Genomic DNA, 20054 nt, shown 5'->3' on the forward strand with positions numbered 1-20054 from the left:
ATCATACAGACTCCCACAATAACAACCTCTATCCTTCAGCCTCCAACAGTAATAACCTCTATCATACAGCCTCCTACAGTGGCAACCTCTATCATACATCTTTCTACAGTGACAACCTCTATCATACAGCCTCCTACAGTAAGTAACAATTATACCACTATCATAATCCTCTTACAGAAGCAACCTGTATCATACAGTCCCTCACAATAAAAATCTTCTCTCATACAGTCTCCTACAGTGACAACCTCTAGCATACATCCTCCTTCAGTAACAACCTCTATCATATAGCCTCCTACAGTGACATCCTCTATCATACAGCCTCCTACAGTGACAATTTCTGTCATTCAGCTTTCCACAGCAACAGTCTTTATCATACAGCCTCCCACAATAAAAATCTTCTCTCATAGTCTCCTACAGTGACAACCTCTAGCATACATCCTCCTTCAGTAACAACCTCTATCATACAGCCTCTAACAGTGGCAACCTCTCTTATACAGCCTCCTACAGTGACAACCTCTATCATACAGCCTCTAACAGTGGCAACCTGTATCATACAGCCTCCTACAGTAACACCCGCTATCATACAGCCTCCTACAGTAACAACTTCTATCATACATCCTCCTACATGTACAACCTCTATCAAACCGCCTCCTACAATAACAACCTTTATCATACTTTCTACCACAATAACAACCTCTATCATACAGCCTCCTACAGTAACAACCTCTATTATACAGCCTCCTACATTAAAGGTCACCGGAAAGATGTATTTCTTTAATTAAAAATAATGTATTGTGTATATAACGTGAGGTAAATACAACTAATATCCGAAAACGCATTTTGCAAAGTCGGTCAGGTGAACGAGACACAGGTGTTTTAACTTACCTGTGTCCTACGGCTTCTTCGGTAATGATCGGTAATTTCCGGAGAATTTTTTGCGTGACGTCACGTTAGGTCATGAGACGCCATTACGAAGCCATACTACTGTAAAACATTGACGATACCTGCACAGATATTTCTGCATGAAGCTTTTATTTAGAGACAATGGTGAACTGTGTGGTTGCAGGGTGTACCAACAGAACTGGTGATAATTGTAGTTTTTTTCGTTTCCCGAAGAAAGCAGAATTCTTGAAGGTATGGATAAAAAAAATCAACAGGGTCGACGAACGATCTGGACCAGCTTCCGACAACATGTGGGTTCCCTACCCTACGTCTGTTATATGTTCTGACCATTTCACTTATGCATGTTTTACAAGAGATCCTAGGGCACAGTTATCTTGTGGTTTCACGGACTTCAAGAAACTGAGGTTAGAGAAGACGGCAATACCTACGCTATTTCCAACGAAGGAAAAAGACGGAAATACATCGCCGTTCACCACACCAGAGCCAAGACCTGCGTTCATGAAACGGGAAAGGAGGAGGGTAGGTTTTAGTAATTTTTCATTAAAATCCTTAAAAATCGGACTTACACAAGAGGAAAATCATCTCCGTAACCGAACACCCCTCGAAAAAAATCATGTATATTTAGGCATACTACATGAATTTTTGCAACATCATTTTGATATCAATAACTTGTGTATGACTATGAATCATGATGGTGACAGGGGTAATTAATTTTGATGCTAATTGTAATATCTTCCGAGATATGGTATATTGTTCATCAGTATTTTCCATGTGGAGTTTCTATATATATATATACTTATCAACACACCAAACATCAGTAATATACAACCATGAATTAAGTCAAGTTGAGTATAAAAAAAAAAAAGTAAAGTGTAATTTTGCATCTTTTAACCTGAAAGTGTACAAGATTATTACATTAGAAATTAGGATCTGTGAAATACTTTGGACCTGTCAGTATCATGAGTGTACATGTATATATAAATGTAATATGACGGTCTTTCTTCTTACATTTTGAAAGAAAAAATAACATCTTATAAATATATCATTGCAGGTATTAGCTGAAGCATTTGCTGAACATGACAATAAAACTGCCAGCAACCAGACAGTCGAAGGCAGCAACACCGAGGATCAGGAAAACATTGCAGCAGGTGATGAACCATATGCATCAGAGGAGGAACATGTTCACCAGTTTTGTGATTCAACAACACAGACAGTGAAAACAAAGGTAATTTTCAGGTCCAATTATTGTTCGAATAAGCCGTAGTCACTGAATAACTTTGTATTTTTATGGACATCATTACTAATTACATCGTGGTCATATATCTTATGATTATTGAATGTAAAATAATTTGAGTCAAATTATTGAGTAAAATAATAGATTTTAAAGGAAATTACTAAAAAACTTGATCAAATGATTTGTCATTTTATATAATTGAAATATAATATCTGTGTATGATATTCCCATCAGCATACAATTTGTATTTTGCACAATATAGAAAAGTGAATGTCAAATTCAAAGGTGAAAAGATGTGAAATTCAAAATCTGCTTTGGAATTTTCATATAGGCTACAGCGAAAAGACTGTTATGCTCAAATACTCAGGATTGTGGAAGCTGTATATAACTGGCATTTGCTTTTGGCAATTATAGTGCTATTAATAAAGAATCTTCAGACAGTTTAGATGCATTACTTTATTATTCTATAGCTTGTTACCAAAACTTTTTAATTGTCTTGTACTAAATATTGGTTTTTAAATTTCAGCAATATGTTAAAGGTTGTCAGACAACGAGGACTACAGTAACACAGGGAACCCAGACAATGCCGTCTATGGTTTCAGTGGGCACCATGACTGATGATGTTGGTACCTCATCTTTATCCTATCACTCCAAACAATGGACTTCACCCTGTTCTCCAATGACAAAATGCGATATAGAAGGATGTATTGATGACATTAGTGCTGATGGAAGTGATGATGATACAGATGATGAGTGGACACCAGACCGTGCTGATGCTGATTTTGATGACTCAGATGATGACCTCAATGTTACACTCGATGACCTGTGAGTATTATTCACCATTTATATTGTTTCTGTGAGGCTGATACAATGTTGTTTACAGTACCGAGTGATTAAATTACACTTCCATAGATTATATAGTACAATGTATTCGGATATACTGATACAGTAATTTCCCTTGTTTAAAAAAAATAGGATATTGAGGAAAAATAACTTAGACATTTACTCTTCTTAGCACTGCAGAGTTGAAATTGAATGCTATTTATATTATAATTACTATGCTTTTTCATATAAACCCTAATTGAAATATTTCAAAATTGAATGTGCATTTTTGATATCAGTATTTTCATTATCTTTTCCAGAGACATCACAGACACTGAAGCTGGAAATCCAATGTTAGAAAGAAAATACATAGTATTTGAAACTAATTTGAAGGACTTGCTTTCTGTGTGTAGGACATGTGGACATTTTTGTCGAGTGTTTCTGAAGCACCATCTTGGTTCTTTAGCTTCTTTTCATTGTGAATGTGATTCCGGACATGTATTTAAGTGGGACAGTCAGCCTTCTCATAGAAAGCTACCACTAGGGAACTTTGTGCTGGCTGCAGGAATACTATTCAGTGGTGGAAGTGCCCAGACTGTTTTGAACGTTTTGGATAGGTGTAACATTGCATGTATGACAGACAGGACATATAGAAATTTGCAGTCCAGTTACCTTATCCCTGCTGTGCACAACGTCTGGGAGGACTCTTTAGAACAAGAGCTACAGTCTTTGCAAGGGAAAAATGTGAAAGTCGGTGGTGATGCTCGCTACTGCTCTCCAGGACACACCGCAAAATATTCCAGCTACTCACTGATGGACTTGGATACTGGCAAGATTTTGGCGACTGAACTTGTACAGGTATAATGTCAATATATTGTGACTGTTATCATTTCAAATGATCAGTAGATCGTCAATACAAAAAAAATAGCACATATATAACATACTTAACATAGTAGTTTAGTACAATTACAGTACTAAGGTATTCGAAATTCAAATATAAATCAATAACATATTGTGTGTGATACTTTGAGTTAACTCTATATATATACGTAAAAAATATTATATTGCTTTTGTTCTTCTTACTAAGACTAATGAATTTAAACATCTAAAGAAAACATGTGCATATAATATATACATTACATGATGAACATATTTTCAAATCTGTTCTTTTGCTTGAAAGCTAAGACAAATTGTAGATAAGTATCTTGATACATGTGTATTACATACCTTCATTTTGAAATACATTTCATTTTGATAATCATTGGGTTATCTGTGGACAGGGCTCTGTTTTTAAATAGATCTTTTTCAACAATAATCATTCTTGACACAAATTATTTTTTTAAGTTTTCTAAAATAATCTTACCTAGCAATACTTTCACATACTTATGAATCTTGAGTGGACAGGTAAGTTTAGACGAGTACATTATTATTGAAATTCTTATTGATTTTTTAACATTTTTTTTTAGGTAACAGAAGTGAAGAATTCTTGCCATATGGAGCTTGAAGGCTTAAAGAGGTGTCTGCACTCGTTACGGGATTCCAATGTAGATATTACAGACTTGACAACAGATCGTCATATCATGGTAAAGAGCCACATGAAGAAGGAAGAACCTGACATAAACCACTGGTTTGATGTGTGGCATGTTGCTAAAGGTACATTAGTTACATGATTTAGATCAAGAACATAAATATGTGAACCTTTAATATTCGGAAACGTTACTCCAGTTTGCATAGGTGTGTGAAATGTGTTTCAATTATCATCACAAACAATAATGATACTCTTGTTCAAGCTATACTTTAATAGTAAAGCTATTGTCTTCCTTACCAATATCTTATTTCAGAACATGTCCCATATCCGATTTGCATAAAGTTGGTGTGATTTCTTTAACCAGTTAATTAATAGATGCTAAGACAGCTCTGTATATATGAGCATTATTGATATGTTGTGGATTTATTTCAGGTGTCTACAAGAAACTTGTTTCTTTGGCAAAGAAGAAAGGGTGTGAACAGATTGGAGACTGGGCCCATTCTATTTCGAATCATTTGTACTGGGCAGCTTCAACAAGTGATGGGGATGGTGACCTGGTGGTTCAGAAATGGGAGTCAATCACAAACCATGTTTGTGATAAACATGAAGGGCATGGAGACCGTTTTCCAACATGTCAGCACGCTGCATTGGACAAATCTAGAAATTGGATTCTATCGGGTGAGGATTAGTTTTAATTTTTGTTTTGTTTTCAGTAAATCATCAATCGAGGATCTATTTGTACATATAATATAATATCAAATACGATCAGATTTCCTCAATTTTTACTCGCTAAAACATAGTCCAAGTAAAGGTTTTGAGTTAATGACCTGATATTTCTGTTTTTTGCAATATCAAAATCTAAATCCTGATACCAGAATAAATATTTTGCAAATCTACTTTGAAAACATTTGATTTGTTCAAGATTGTGTTAAACAACTTTGTACAATCTTGAACATTACACGACCATTGGTACATCAAAGGTTCATAATGGAGAAATGTTTCCACATAATTTACCAAATAAGTATGTGTCAATTTCATTTACTTTGATTTTATATCATTTGATTAATGTTTGTAAAGTTGTCAACTGAACGAATTTTATAGAATATTTTAGAAATTGCATTATTATATTCTTTTATAGGCTCTAAAGTGCACAAGGAGCTGAAGATGATTGTATCCAACAAATACATCACAAAAGACATCAAACTTCTGTCTCCAAGAGAGCAAACATCTCAGCTCGAGTCATTCCACAGCCTTGTGTGCCAGTTCGCCCCTAAGTCACTGCACTACTTTTATGATGCCATGAAAGCAAGGTAATATACATTATCCATATTTTTCAGCATCCATCAAAATAATTGTTGACACTTGTTTTACCCCCTGCAAGGAAGTTTAGAAGGGGGGGGGGGGTGGGGGGGTGGGGTGGTATATACTGGAATCGCCCTGTTTGTCAGTCCGTCTATTTGTAGAAAAATTTTGTCAAGACCACTCCTCTTAAACCGCTTGAACAATGTCAACAAATCTTCACACAGATACAAAAGGACCATGTGTAGATGTGCATACAACTTTTGGACAATGCACATTCATTTAAATTAGTTTCATTTAGGCTACTTTGGGTTGGATTAGAGTATGGGGACTGTGATGATGTTTAATATTTCAACATTGAATTTATTAAATTTTGTCACTGAACTAAATCCCAAATCCCTGAATGATGGCAGAATTTCATGAATTTGCCTTTGTTATTTTACATTTTGTACAAGTGTTTAATTAAATGGTCAGATGCATCACATACAGTATGATACAGGGATGCATGTAATTTAAAGTAGAAGAAAAAAAATGGGTTATAAAAATAAGTTAAGTTGCAGCTACCAAGGACATAACAATGCAGCTGCTCTATGGGTAATTGTAATATTTTTTTTATAAGAAATACATTTTCAAATTATTTCCTCTTACAGACTCTTGATTGCTGCTCTTCACAACAACAACAATGTAAATCGTGGTCAGGCACAGAGAAGTGACGGTACTCTGAAGTGGAAAGTGTCATACCCGAAAGCAAAGAAAGGAGGCCACTGTGTTAAAGCAGTTAAAGAACAGTGTACTTATGGTAAGTACATGCAAGGTTTTTGAAATAATGAAGTACAAAAGGTTAAAAAAAAAAGATATATATATTCTAATTTGTGTGTAGAAATGATTGTTCTAAAGGCTTATTTAAAAACTGCTTTTGAGAATTAATGGTAGGCACAAACAGGTCAGATATACAGAGGAAAACCAACAAATTATTTTTTTAAATTATGAATTATTCCAGTTAGTCAACAATTATAAAAGAAAGAAGTCATGTTTGCTCAAAAATCAAAACATTTTAATTTCACTACATGTTAAGGAATTGCTTTACAGTTTTATTACATCTGTGTTTTTCAGACTACGTCACAGAACTCGTTGATGAAGCATTCAGTCTGAGGGAAGCTTTTCCAACATATGAGCAGGCAAGAAAAATGAAGAGAGAAAACTGTCCTCCTTTACCAGCGACTCTTGCCAATCGCGTTGATGTCACAGAAGCAGTGAGATCACACAAGTCACGGTTCAACAAAAGATTAACACCTTCACATACTAGTAGTCCCTTGGATACTTGAAACCTGTGTAATCCTCTGATGGAAAGGTCTTCCGGATCTTTAGTACCACACATGATGGGAGAACTTTTCTTTGCTTCCTACCAAGTCTGTGCCACACCCATCGAACAAAACGGCGATACGCAATGTAGCGATACAGCCTGAAATAAATAAATGAAAGATTTAGCGACATTAAATGCCATGTTAGAGGGAAAATTGCTATGCTGATATATAATTTAAAAGCATTGATGTTGCTTGTAAAATGCTGATTAACTTTTATTATACAGTATATAAGCTTGTCGGGGGTTAGTCCAGGGTTTGGGAAATACTCCCCATTATGAAATATACAGGAAATGAATGGCCGCAGAGTCTTGAATTATTCTTTAAATTTTTACATTTTACGACTATTCTTTGCTGTTATTCTTCACATATTTCATGAAAATTTGGGGGTTTCCGCTGTTTTGGAGACTTTTCCCCTGTTTGATGTGATTTTTTTCTTGACAGGGAATTTGTTTTTGTTCAGAGGGTAAAACACCAGAATACAACCTTATTATGGTTGTAAAATTGCACTAGATTAACCTCTGCTTGTAATGTAAAGTAACACTATGTGAAATAAATTCTTACTCATGAACTGGCTCCTCATCTCCAATAGGTCCATTGTTGTCTAGGTGTTCATAGAATGCCAGTTCCAGAACATGCCTATTCAGGCAATTCACCTGGAATGCTTCATGCTCGGTGATGCATGTAAGGTTACCCTGCTCCATCTTTTCCTGACACAGGTTGAAACTGCAGCAACATCTGCATTCCAAGTTGGTTGGCATTTGACCACAATGACCGCAGTCACACCTGTAAAATTTCAGATCGTATATTCATATATTTTCACTTGAAATGAATCATATGAAGATGTAACAGTTACGTGTACATAAAAAAAAGAAATGTTTTTGCTGTATTTCAGGGTTTGAGAAAATTAAAACAAAAATTAGAGAGTCCAGACATCTGACTTGTTATATTCTGTATTGAGCATGTATACGAACAATACAAATGGGTATGTAAGTGGTAAAGTGCTGTGCTTATATAATGGTCATATATATATATGTGTTTTGTTGAAATGAAAGTTTTAGTGTGTGTGGTGTAATTAGTGGGTATATGCATTCCAATAATAAGATATACCCATTATGTTAGTGTGAACAAGTGTTTTTCAATTCTGAGAATGTGTACGTGTACGATATATGTGGTATGTATGTGTGAATAATATGTACGTTTAAATTATTTTTTGTACGTTGTATAAATGAAAGCTGAATAAAAAGAAAAATATAAATAAAAAAATGTCTTATTGTTATCGCCATATCACATGGTTGTACAGCCCATAAAGTCGACACTCCTTGGCAAAAATTGTTCATTCAGTCACAATTAAATAAGTAGAAAATAGAATGACAAAAATGAATTCTAGTTCATGTTAGCTGCAATTGGAAAATAGCTTATAGATCTAGCAGATATTAGATATATCGTTTGGCAGATCGTGTTATGACATATATTGGTAGATCTATAATCGCCCGCCACAGAGTTGTTCTGATCCTCATATTTTTGTGGTAAAATCACAGAAATGTGAAAATATCCCTACCATTGATCAACATGCAGATCCTGGACCTCGTTACTGTCGGCACTGTCGCTCTCGTTTTCTTCTTCGCTGGTTATGTCCTCGCTTTCTGCGCCGGTAGACACTGAAATCGGCTCAAACTGATATGGAGCAACCGTGAATTCGATATCGTTTTCACTAGGGTCAGTCTCCATTGCTCTTTCAAAGCGATCCTTTTACAAAGTAACAGATATTACTGTCTGATGCACTATGCGTATAGTTTCGGCTTGTCTTCCGCCGGGTTGTATGACCTAACGTGACGTCATCCACAATTGACCAATCACGCAACGGCACTAGAGTAAGGGAAGTAACTCTTTTGACTGTTAGATTACAGGTAAATAACAAATCACGTGTTGATAATTGAACGGTCGGTATTGCGTAAATATCATTTTTTTACACCCATAAACCAATTGAGAACGACAAATCAACATTGAAAATTATTTTCCGGTGACCTTTAACAACCTGTATCATACCGCCCTCCACAATAACAACCTTTATCATACATTCCCCACATTAACAACCTCTATCATACAGTCTCCCAAAATAACAATTGGATTTATGTAAAACATAAAGTAATTTATATCATCTATTTGATATGTAATTAGTGAGTTTCCGGACTGATATAGTAGTCCGGTTTTGTTATTAGTTAAGTGTATAGTTTCCGGATTGTTAAGATTTTCCATTCCGGCTTTTAGTATCTCCCAGAATGGATAGTCACGTGATGTTTTGATTTGGATGATCACGTGACTACTACAGAAAATTTTCACTGCCAGGAAAATTGGTTCATCCTAGTATTTTGCTAATATATACAGCCAACTGACGTTCCAAAAGAATTGAAACGGAACCGTAGGCAGCATTTGTGTACGAAGAGTGTGAGTAAGGGAATATTTCCCCTGAATTAATTTGAGTAAGTACAGAATGTTTACATCTTCGTGCGAAGTGGGTCACGAGTAGCCCGCCAATATTTGTAGCCTTTGTTTATAAACAGACTTGAATCAATAGGGCGCTATCATGATTCTTACAGCAATGTTGTTAGGACATTCGTTTGTACGACGGATACGTGATTTTGTACACGCCTCAACAGATGTTCGGGTTAATGGTTAAGGGGGGGGGGGGGGGGGGGGGGGGGGGGGGGGGGGGGGCCTTACCACTAGGAGGCTTATCAACCGGATATTGTATTATTACAGACAGCATCAAATGATTTGTGTGATCAGACAAAATCAGTAGAGGATGTGTTTCGTCAACTGGTAGACCTGATTGTGACATTACGTTACAAGTATGCAGTCAAACAGGTGATAGTGATGCAAGTGTTGCACCGACTCCCCCCTTCCAGGCCCATTCGCTATGCAGTGGATACGGTGTTGTTTAATGTAAAGGCAGATGATCTTAATCGTCGGCTAGACAGATACATCAAAGGCATGGATGGGGTAAATTTTTTTAGACTGACTGGATTTTGGTCAGCAGCAAGCCAGCAGAAGGTTTATGACTCTGATGGTGTCCACCTCAACACAGAAGGCAATAAAAAATATTATAATAATTTGAGAGGTGCCTTGATATCAGCATTGAAGCAGTTGGATTTGTAAGGTTGGTTTTTATCATTTCCCTTAGGGATTCCACCTCCTACATGTACAAAGTATATAAATATTGTGCAAATAACAGTTCAAATATGATTACTCTGTGTGAATTGATATATGACCTCCCGGGGACAGGGGGCAGAGTGAATTTATTGTACAATATTTTATGTTAAGCTGTATTTTTGATTCTATATATCATTGCATAAGTTCAAGCATGATATCAATGTATGCCCACTTTGGGTATATCCTTTCTTCAGCTTATGTGTACATGCCTATGTCTATATATAGGATACATGTACTTGGTGACCTTAAGGTCAGTTATATGGTCGAGTAATGGTACTGTGTTACATTCTGTTAAATGCTGTGGGAGATATCCCCCAGTATTTTCAGGCCATATTTATTTTGAATTGGGTAAACGTATTACCCACACATAATTAATTATGTTTTGTTCACTTGATGACCGATTGCGATGGTCAGTTGTATGGTCGAGTAATTGTAACTGTGTTACATTCTGTAAAATCCTGTGGGAGATAAATCATCAATGTGTCAGCCGGTTCAAGGTTGCTCAATGTTAACAGTGTTACAGTATTTACCACAGTTTTTGTCAGGCCATATTGTACATGTTGTTATTACATGGCACATACATACTTAGGTTTGTTTTGTTTATATGATGACCGAATGGTCAGTTGTATGGTCGAGTAATAGTAACAATGTTACATTCTGTAAAATGCTCTGGTTGGATATAAAACAGGTGTACATGTTAACCTTTACAGGTTAATTATGGGTTATGATGATACACCTAATAGTTCACCAGATATGCATTTTCAGGCCATACCATATTAGAAGTGCAGGTAGTATATGCACAATTTAAAAACACTTTTGTATTTATGAGAGTTTATTGATAACCTCAGTCAAGGCCAGTGTATGGTCATGTGCTTGTAACAGTTTTGCAGTATGATTATATACTTGGTGAAGTATTTCAGGCCATAATTTTTATAATGAGTACAGAGCCACTAAGATTATTAGTGGTGGCTTGTTAACTCCATAAGAACAAACATTACAACACACTATTACATACATGTATGGTGAACCAGGATAGCCTGGCCAAGTTTGTTAACAGTAACAATATCACACTGTTACAGTATTTCAATGATAACCTGCTAGTCCAAATAGTCATTGAACATAATTTAATGTCATTGAAAAGAATATGACCAGTAGAGCAATGTGTCACTTTGGACATGAGTGTGGTCAGTTAAACGATATGTTGTGACCACTAGATATAGTTGGTATTAAACTTCTCTTAAATGTTTGTTATTGTCATTACAGTAATAGCATGGTCAGGAAGAAGACATGCAGTGACAAAGGGGGTCAGGAGATGAGCCTAACCCTTAACAACAATGAAACAGAAAAAAGAAACCCAGCAGCAGTTGAGACAACTCGAGAATCAAGGAGAAACCTTAATGCTGTGGCTAAACGGAAACGACCTTCAGCAGCAGCTGGATCAGCCCAACAAAATGTCAATTTGTCTGATGGAAGCGATGAGGTGGAACAGCCTGACCTAGCTGGGGCTGATGACCAACGTCAGGCTGCAATGGTGCAGGCCATCACGGCACAAGTTCTGTCCACTTTGGAGGCTAGAGACAAGCCTAAAGGCCGGAAAAAAAGTAAAAAAAGGCGACGCATATCACCAACACCAGTTGTATCAGGTACTGACTCTGATGACAGTAGTAGCAGCAGCAGCAGTAGTGATAGTGACTCTGATACTAGTTCAGATAATGAGTTAGATACCCCTTCTTCTGCTCGTCTATCTTGCCCCATCGCTAGTCAAATTGATGGTAAACTGAAAAACAAAATATGGCAAAACAAGCATATTGATTTGGCCAAACTGCTTCCACAAACTAAGCCGTTCACCTCTGACTCGATTAGTTTTCAGAGTACGGGTCGGTCACAATTCAAAGTGACAAAATCTAAACAAAAAATGGTGCTCAATAATATTGAGCAGTGGACAACAGTATTTTTGAGTTTTGTTGCCATTTATTCAGAAAGATTTCCTAAGGAAATCCCACAGGTCATCAAGCACGGTGAGTTGGTTAGAGATTTGGCGAGCAGGCGAACGGGTATGGCTTGGTTGGAATATGACCAACAAGTAAGAAGGGATATTGAGGTGAGGTCCATTCACTGGGGAGAGTTCCATATAGAGTACTGGGTAATGGCAAATACACCTAGACAAGTGTCATTTTCCAACAGTGACCAGCCCTTTCGGGATAACTCAAAGGGGTTTCGTGCCAGACACAAATCTCGAATACCAAATGGCCACTGCTACATGTTCCATTCGGTGCTCAGTTGTTCCAACAAGAGACCAAACACCCAAAAGGCTCCCAACAGAAACCAATTTCTTGCCAAATGACACAGTCCTTAGTGATATTGTTACACCAGTCAAAGCAGACATCTTGACCGAGTTTTTGCGAAACTACGATAATTTCTTGAAAGATTTTTTGGTAAATGGATTTTCAAAAGGTTTCCGAATACATTCTGAAGGTACTCATCAGTTTAGAGTGAGCCGCAATCTATTATCAGCCTTTCAAAATAAGGAAATATTACAGGAGAAGCTAAACAAGGAATTTTAGCTAGGAGAATTGCAGGTCCATTTGACAAACCTCCTTTCCAATTTTTACAATGTTCTCCTATTGGTTTGGTTCCCAAAAAAGAGGCAGGTGTATTCAGAATGATTCACCATTTGTCATATCCCGAGGGAAAATCAATCAATGATTGTATTCCAGATAAATTTTGCTCTGTATCATACAATACAGTGGATGATGCAATAGGTATCATTAAAAGACTTGGTCAAGGATGTCTGCTTGCAAAAACAGATGTAGCTTCAGCATTTCGCATTGTCCCAATACACCCATCTGACCATAAGTTACTGGGTATATTTTTTCAAGGTCATTACTATTATGATAGGTGTTTACCCATGGGATGCTCAATTTCCTGTTCAATTTTTGAGAAAGTCAGTACAGCATTGCAGTGGATCGCTTGCACAAAGTTTGGTATTCGAAACATGTTACATGTACTGGATGATTTTTTGTTCTTGGGTCCTCCAAATTCAGGTATATGTGCACTAAGCTTGGCACAGTTTATAAAGATGTGCAATGTCTTGGGTATCCCTATAAAATCGGAGAAAACTGAGGGTCCTGCATCAGTTTTGAGTTTTCTGGGGATTGAGCTAGACACTATCAAAATGCAAGCTAGATTACCAAGAGAGAAAATTGAAAAAATTAGAGTAGCCCTTGGAAAAACAAAGAAAAGAAAGAAAGTGACGTTGAGGGACCTTCAGTCATTGATAGGTCTTCTTAACCATGCATGCTGTGTAGTAGTGCCTGGTCGTGCATATTTACGCAGGCTTATAGATCTTACTAAGGGAAAGTCCAAACCTCATCATCATATTCGGCTTAACAAGGAAGCTCGTTTAGACCTTCAGGCATGGAGTTTATTCATTGATTCATTCAATGGAAAATCCATTTTTTTAGACGATGTGTGGCAGAATTCTGCTAAACTTCATTTGTACACCGATGCATCAGGTGCATTGGGTTTTGGAGCAGTATGTGGGACAGAGTGGTTTTACGGTCAATGGGATGAGAGTGGTATGGAAAGTCATGATATAACACTCAAAGAATTTTTTCCAATTACATTAGCAATGGAAGTGTTGGGACACAAATTTGCTAATAAGTGCATTTTGTTCCATTCTGATAACCAACCTGTTGTTAGTATTATCAACAAAATGTCCTCAAAACATGCTTACGTGATGACCCTGGTTAGAAGATTAGTCGTAGTGTGTATGCATCACAATGTTATGTTCCAAGCCGAACACATTCCAGGAAGGCTGAACGTTTTACCTGATTTACTCTCACGTTTGCAGATAAAACGATTCAAGAAGTTAGCGACAGCAATGGATCCATTTCCAACCAGGGTGCCACAGCAGTTGCTACGTCTTTGACGGCAACAGCCAGACAGCTCATTGATGCATCTGTGTCAACTAATACACGTACAGCATATACCACTGCTATGAACTCATACACCAAATTTCATTTCCAAATGTTTGGGAGAGATCACACTTTCCCATTACTGGTTTCAAATGTGATAAACTACATCGCTTGGTTGTATGATCAAAAGAAATCACCTAATACCATTTCCACTTACATAGCGGGATTAGCGTATGCTAAAAAACTACAAGGGTTTATGGATCCCTTGCAGTGTTTCCTTGTTAAAAAGGTGTTGAAAGGTGTTCACAATTTGTCAGGTGGTCATGATGTACGGCTTCCTATTACCCCAGCTATCCTTAAAAGGCTAATACTCGCTCTCAGCCATACAGCGCCAAGCAAGTTTGACCAGACCATGCTTAGGGCTATGTTTACCTTAAGTTTCTTTGCATTCTTAAGGGTTGGAGAAATAACATCCCGGTCTCCACAAGGTGACAATAGGAATGTGGTACACGTTTCTAATGTGTGCATGGACATGACTCACAAGAAACCGACACACATGTCTTTAACGCTAATGTATTTTAAACACTATAATTCGCACAGGCCTGTGGAATTGCAAATCACAGCGCAAACATGTAAACACATTTGTCCTGTACGGGCTATGGCAAAGTACCTAAAGCTCAGAGGCGGTAGCGTTATTGGCCCACTATTTACAATAGATGGTTGCTTTCCGGTATCTCAGGCTTTCTACATAACCAAATTAAACCCGGCTCTTTCTTTTGTTGGCTTAAACACTGCACATTATAAGTCACACAGCTTTCGCATAGGGGCAGCTACTACAGCTTTTCAATGTAATATACCTGAAGATCACATTCGGCTTATGGGGCGATGGAAATCAGATGCAGTCAAACGCTATTTTATAATTTCAGTGTTTGATGGCATGCAACTCCACAGTTGAAGATTCATTTTTGGTTTTCATCTCTGTTATGTCAGACTGTCTGATATTGATATTTTTTGGGGGACTCAGCTCAGGTATGTTTTCTATGTGATATTGGGACCATATTTCAGTTAATCAAGACTGTTATTGGCAGCTTTACTGGTATGGATATGTTGTACACCATACCATTACTCAGTTACTCAACATATTTGTTACATTTTTGCTGAATTTATATTTTTATAAGAAGTTGACTGTCTGAGGCAGCAATGTTGTTTTGTAAATAGTTTACATATTAGTTTGTGATTGTAATAGCAATATGGATCTAGTCAGTCAAAGATATCTGGTATAAATGTATAAAAGTGTATATGTCAGATTTACTGAGCGCAGCTGTGTTTCACAATTTATCTAGTCATCATACAGACTGGATTTACATTACTATGAACTTTTAATGCAACCATATTAGGTGGCACAGTAGTAGAGGTTACCTTAGTCTTATATCTAGTCTGGTGCACAGGCATACATGTACAATGCTAAAAAAGATTACCATACAAGGTATCCAATATATTTGAAAGACTGTCTGAGGCGGTTTTCAATACATGTTTAGCATTAGTTAATTCTGAGGCCCAGACATAGATTGTCTACTACAACAGATAAGTATATTAATAATCCAACTTTATTTGAAAGACTGTCTGAGGCATTGCATAAGACTTTGTATTGTCTTGCTATTTGTTGTACATGTACTTATTAAGTAGTAGAAATTTAGTCCACACAACTTACTCTGGCTGGGGCACTTGAAATTAAGTTTCATTTCAAGTTTGTGGCGTTTTATTAGTAAGAAACCCCTTTGTGGCGTTTTATTAGTAAGAAACCCCCATCTTTTTTGGTTTGTAAACAAATAACTGGCATTTTAATAAATGCTCATTTTTCGACAACCAAAGTGTTTGTTTTATTGCCAAAAAACATAGCAGAGTAGTTGTGGGATTAATGTATTTTCCAACGTGCAAAATACGATGGTATAATATCCTACAGCCTGCTTCCTGCTACAGAAACAACCTTTATCATACAGTCTCCTACCGTAACAATTATACCACAATCATAATAATAAACATATCATCAACACTTTAGTAATATATACTGCTATAAAATACTGATATATCCCCATAAAATACTGAACTACCCCGATAGTATAAGTATCATCACTGTTTAAGTAATATCTACTCCCTTAAAATACTGACCTCTCAAAAATAACTGACCTACCTATATCAAATACTGACCTACATCCATAAAATACTGACGTACCCCCATAAAATACTGACTTACCCCTATAAAATACTGACCTTCCCCTATAATATACATATCATCGCCAATTAAGCAATATCTACTGCCGGAAAATACTGACCTAACCCCTATAATATACATATCATCACCAATTAAGTAATATCTACTACCATAAATTACTGACCTCCCATAAAATACTAACCTACCCCCACAAAATACATATTCAATAATATCCTTTCAAACACACCTTTAAACTCCCACAATGTGTACAACCGCCCTATGTCTTGGCTTACTAAGGATATATCCATGAAGTACATATAGTTTTTGTAATATACTCATATATTCTTTTTTCTATACATTTGTATGCATCCATAAATGATGATGATGTGATTTACATTATCATTGTTACTATGTTACACAGTGATATCATAAATAAAACCCTTAATTTCGCACAAAGAACGTGTAATTGCTCTGAAAGTAGGTGAAATACTTGATGTATTACACAATATAGTTATCAAGCCCCTCAGTTAAAGACAGCATTTAATAAATAAGTGTGGGTGCATGTATGCAAATCAATTAGAAAACAAATTTGCCTATGGTCAACTACTTGGCGGCATGATCCAGTTGTTCAGTTCTTCGATATCAAATTGAATTTTACAGCTCACCAATTAAATCAATGAAATAATCAATGATTAAATGATTAAATTTCTGAAACTATACAATAATTGTGGGTGCATGTATGCAAATCAATTAGAAAACAAATTTACCTATGGTCATCTACTTGGCGGCATGATCAAGTTGTTCAGTTCTTCGATATCAAATTGAATTTTACAGCTCACCAATTAAATCAATGAAATAATCAATGATTGATGGAATTCTATACTTTTACAATCAGTACAACTAACATCACTTCCACACCTCCTCCAATTGTTTTTAAATATGAAAATATGAAGGGGAAGTTTGCATTGTATATATAATTAAACATAGCATACGAAGCACTCATCTAAACTCATAACAAGAGGCCCACGGGGCCTGTATCGCTCACCTGGTTGGATTTCACCAAATGTCAAAATAATGTTCATGTTCAATTTGTTAATACACATACTCTCTAAGGGACTGAAGGACCCTATGGATTATTTTTACAAACTAATTGTGTTTGAAGAAACCAAGTCCCCTAGGGTGGGGAAAGACCCTTGGGCCTATTTTTACATCAGAATTGTGTTTATCCCTTAATGTCCAGCGATGTTATACATAGTTATGGGATGAAGGGTCACAGTAACCATTTATGCAAAATCAGTTCCCCTTTCACTAAGGATGTTTCTGACCAAATTGGGTTCAAATCCATTTAAAACTTTATGACTAGGAGCGATATAAAGACAGATAGCTATTTCCCATATTTGGTCCCACCCGTCAGGCCCCTTGGGGGTCAGAGTCAATATTTACATAAACTTTCTTTCCCCTTTTCCCCAAGGATATTCCAGACCAAATTTGGTTCAAATCTATACATAACTTTATGATAAATAGCGATTCATAGGATAAACCCCTATTTTCGCTATTTGGCCCCGCCCCTAATGCCCCTGGGGGTTCAGAGTAAAAAAATATACAAACACGGTTCCCCTTCTCCCAAGAATGTTCCTGACCAAATTTGGTTCAAATTCATTCATAACTTTACGACTACTAGCGATTTAAAGGATTAACCCTATTTCCCCTATTTGGCCCCGCCCCTCAGGCCCCTGGGGGTTCAGAGTAACAAATTATACAAACTCTGTTCCCCCTTCTCCCAAGGATGTTACTGACCAAATTTGGTTTAAATTCATTCATAATTTGATGACTTGTAGCGATTTAAAGAATTAACCCTATTTCCCCTATTTGGTCCCCGCCCCTCAGGCCCCTGGGGGTTCAGAGTACAAATTATAAAAGAATTATTTCCCTTCACCCAAGGATTTTTCAGACCAAATATGAATCAAATCCCTTTATTCCTACAGAAGAAGAAGAAGGATTTCAAAGAATTTGCTATATTTCCCCTATTTGGCCCGCCCCTCTGGCCCCTGGGAGGCCAGACCCACCGTTTATATAAAATTGGTTCCCTTTCACCAAAGGATGCTTCAGACCAAATATGAATCAAATCCCATTATTCCTGTAAAAGAAGAAAGATTTTAAAGAATATGCTATATTCTCCTAATGGGCTCCACCCCAAGGCCCCTGGGAGGGCCAGACTCACCGTTTATACAAAATTGGTTCCCCTTCACCCAAGTAAGATTCAGACCAAATATGGATCAAATCCCTTCATTCCTACAGAAGAAGAAGGATTTCAAAGAATTTGCTATATTTCCCCTATTGGGCCCCGCAACTCAGGCCCCTAGGAGACGAGACCAACCGTTTCTACAAAATTGGTTCCCCTTCCCCGAAGGACGTTCCTGACCAAATCTAGTTAAAATTCATTAAAAACAGTATGACTAGTAGCGATCTAAAGACTAATATCTATTTGCCCTATTTGGCCCCGTCCCTCAGGCCCCTGGAGGTTCAGAGTAAAAATGTATACAAACTCTGTTCCCCTTCTCCCAAGAATGTTCCTGACCAAATTTGGTTCAAATTCATTTATAACTGTATGACTAGTAGCTATTTAAAGGATTAACCCTATTTCCCCTATTGGGCCCCGCCCCTCAGGCCCCTGGGGGGCCAGACCAACCGTTTATACAAAATTGGTTTCCCTTCACCAAAGGATTTTTCAGACCAAATATGAATCAAATCCCTTTAATCCTACAGAAGAAGAAGAAGGATTTCAAAGAATTTGCTATATTTCCCCTATTGGGCCCCGCCCCTCTGGCCCCTGGGAGGCCAGACCCACCGTTTATACAAAATTGGTTCCCTTTCACCAAAAGATGCTTCTGACCAAACATGAATCAAATCCCATTATTCCTGTAAAAGAAGAAGGATTTTAAAGAATATGCTATATTCTCCTATTGGGCTCCACCCCCAAGGCCCCTGGGAGGGCCAGACTCACCGTTTATACAAAATTGGTTCCCCTTCACCCAAGTAAGATTCAGACCAAATATGGATCAAATCCCTTCATTCCTACAGAAGAAGAAGGATTTCAAAGAATTTGCTATATTTCCCCTATTGGGCCCCGCAACTCAGGCCCCTAGGAGACGAGACCAACCGTTTCTACAAAATTGGTTCCCCTTCACCGAAGGATGTTTCAGACCAAATATGGATCAAATCCCTTCATTCCTACAGAAGAAGAAGGATTTCAAAGAATTTGCTATATTTCCCCTATTGGGCCCCGCAACTCAGGCCCCTAGGAGACCAGACCCACCGTTTCTACAAAATTGGTTCCCCTTCACTCAAGGATGCTTCAGACCAAACATGGATCAAATCCCTTTATTCCTGCAAAAGAAGAAGGATTTTAAAGAATATGCTATATTCCCCTATTGGGCACACCCCCAAGGCCCCTGGGGGGCCAGACCCACCGTTTATACAAAATTGGTTCCCCTTCACCCAAGGATGCTTCAGACCAAATGTAAATCAAATCCCTTCAATTCTACAGAAGAAGAAGGGTTTTAAA

At 37.2% G+C, this 20054-nt stretch overlaps 3 protein-coding genes across 3 annotated transcripts in view; 1 reads left to right on the plus strand and 2 right to left on the minus strand.

Annotated features, from left to right (window-relative positions):
- LOC117318681 (paramyosin-like) overlaps nucleotides 1-20054 on the minus strand; it is a 56087-nt gene that overhangs the window by 22640 nt on the left and 13393 nt on the right. The window lies entirely within an intron of this gene.
- On the plus strand, nucleotides 960-7143 carry LOC117318682. The gene is made up of 9 exons (XM_033873642.1): nucleotides 960-1422; nucleotides 1955-2128; nucleotides 2664-2962; nucleotides 3280-3817; nucleotides 4426-4612; nucleotides 4920-5165; nucleotides 5626-5797; nucleotides 6437-6585; nucleotides 6900-7143. The coding sequence occupies exons 1-9, from the start codon at nucleotides 1045-1047 to the stop codon at nucleotides 7109-7111; spliced, it is 2355 nt and encodes a 784-aa protein (XP_033729533.1). The 5' UTR covers nucleotides 960-1044; the 3' UTR covers nucleotides 7112-7143.
- Nucleotides 6819-9144, minus strand: LOC117318683 (P2X purinoceptor 7-like). Its single transcript, XM_033873643.1, has 3 exons — nucleotides 8709-9144; nucleotides 7712-7933; nucleotides 6819-7248 (listed from the first exon to the last, which is right to left on the minus strand). The coding sequence occupies exons 1-3, from the start codon at nucleotides 8876-8878 to the stop codon at nucleotides 7089-7091; spliced, it is 552 nt and encodes a 183-aa protein (XP_033729534.1). The 5' UTR covers nucleotides 8879-9144; the 3' UTR covers nucleotides 6819-7088.

The sequence above is a fragment of the Pecten maximus genome, unplaced genomic scaffold (assembly GCF_902652985.1).
Source record: "Pecten maximus unplaced genomic scaffold, xPecMax1.1, whole genome shotgun sequence".
In the NCBI taxonomy this organism is placed as follows: domain Eukaryota; kingdom Metazoa; phylum Mollusca; class Bivalvia; order Pectinida; family Pectinidae; genus Pecten; species Pecten maximus.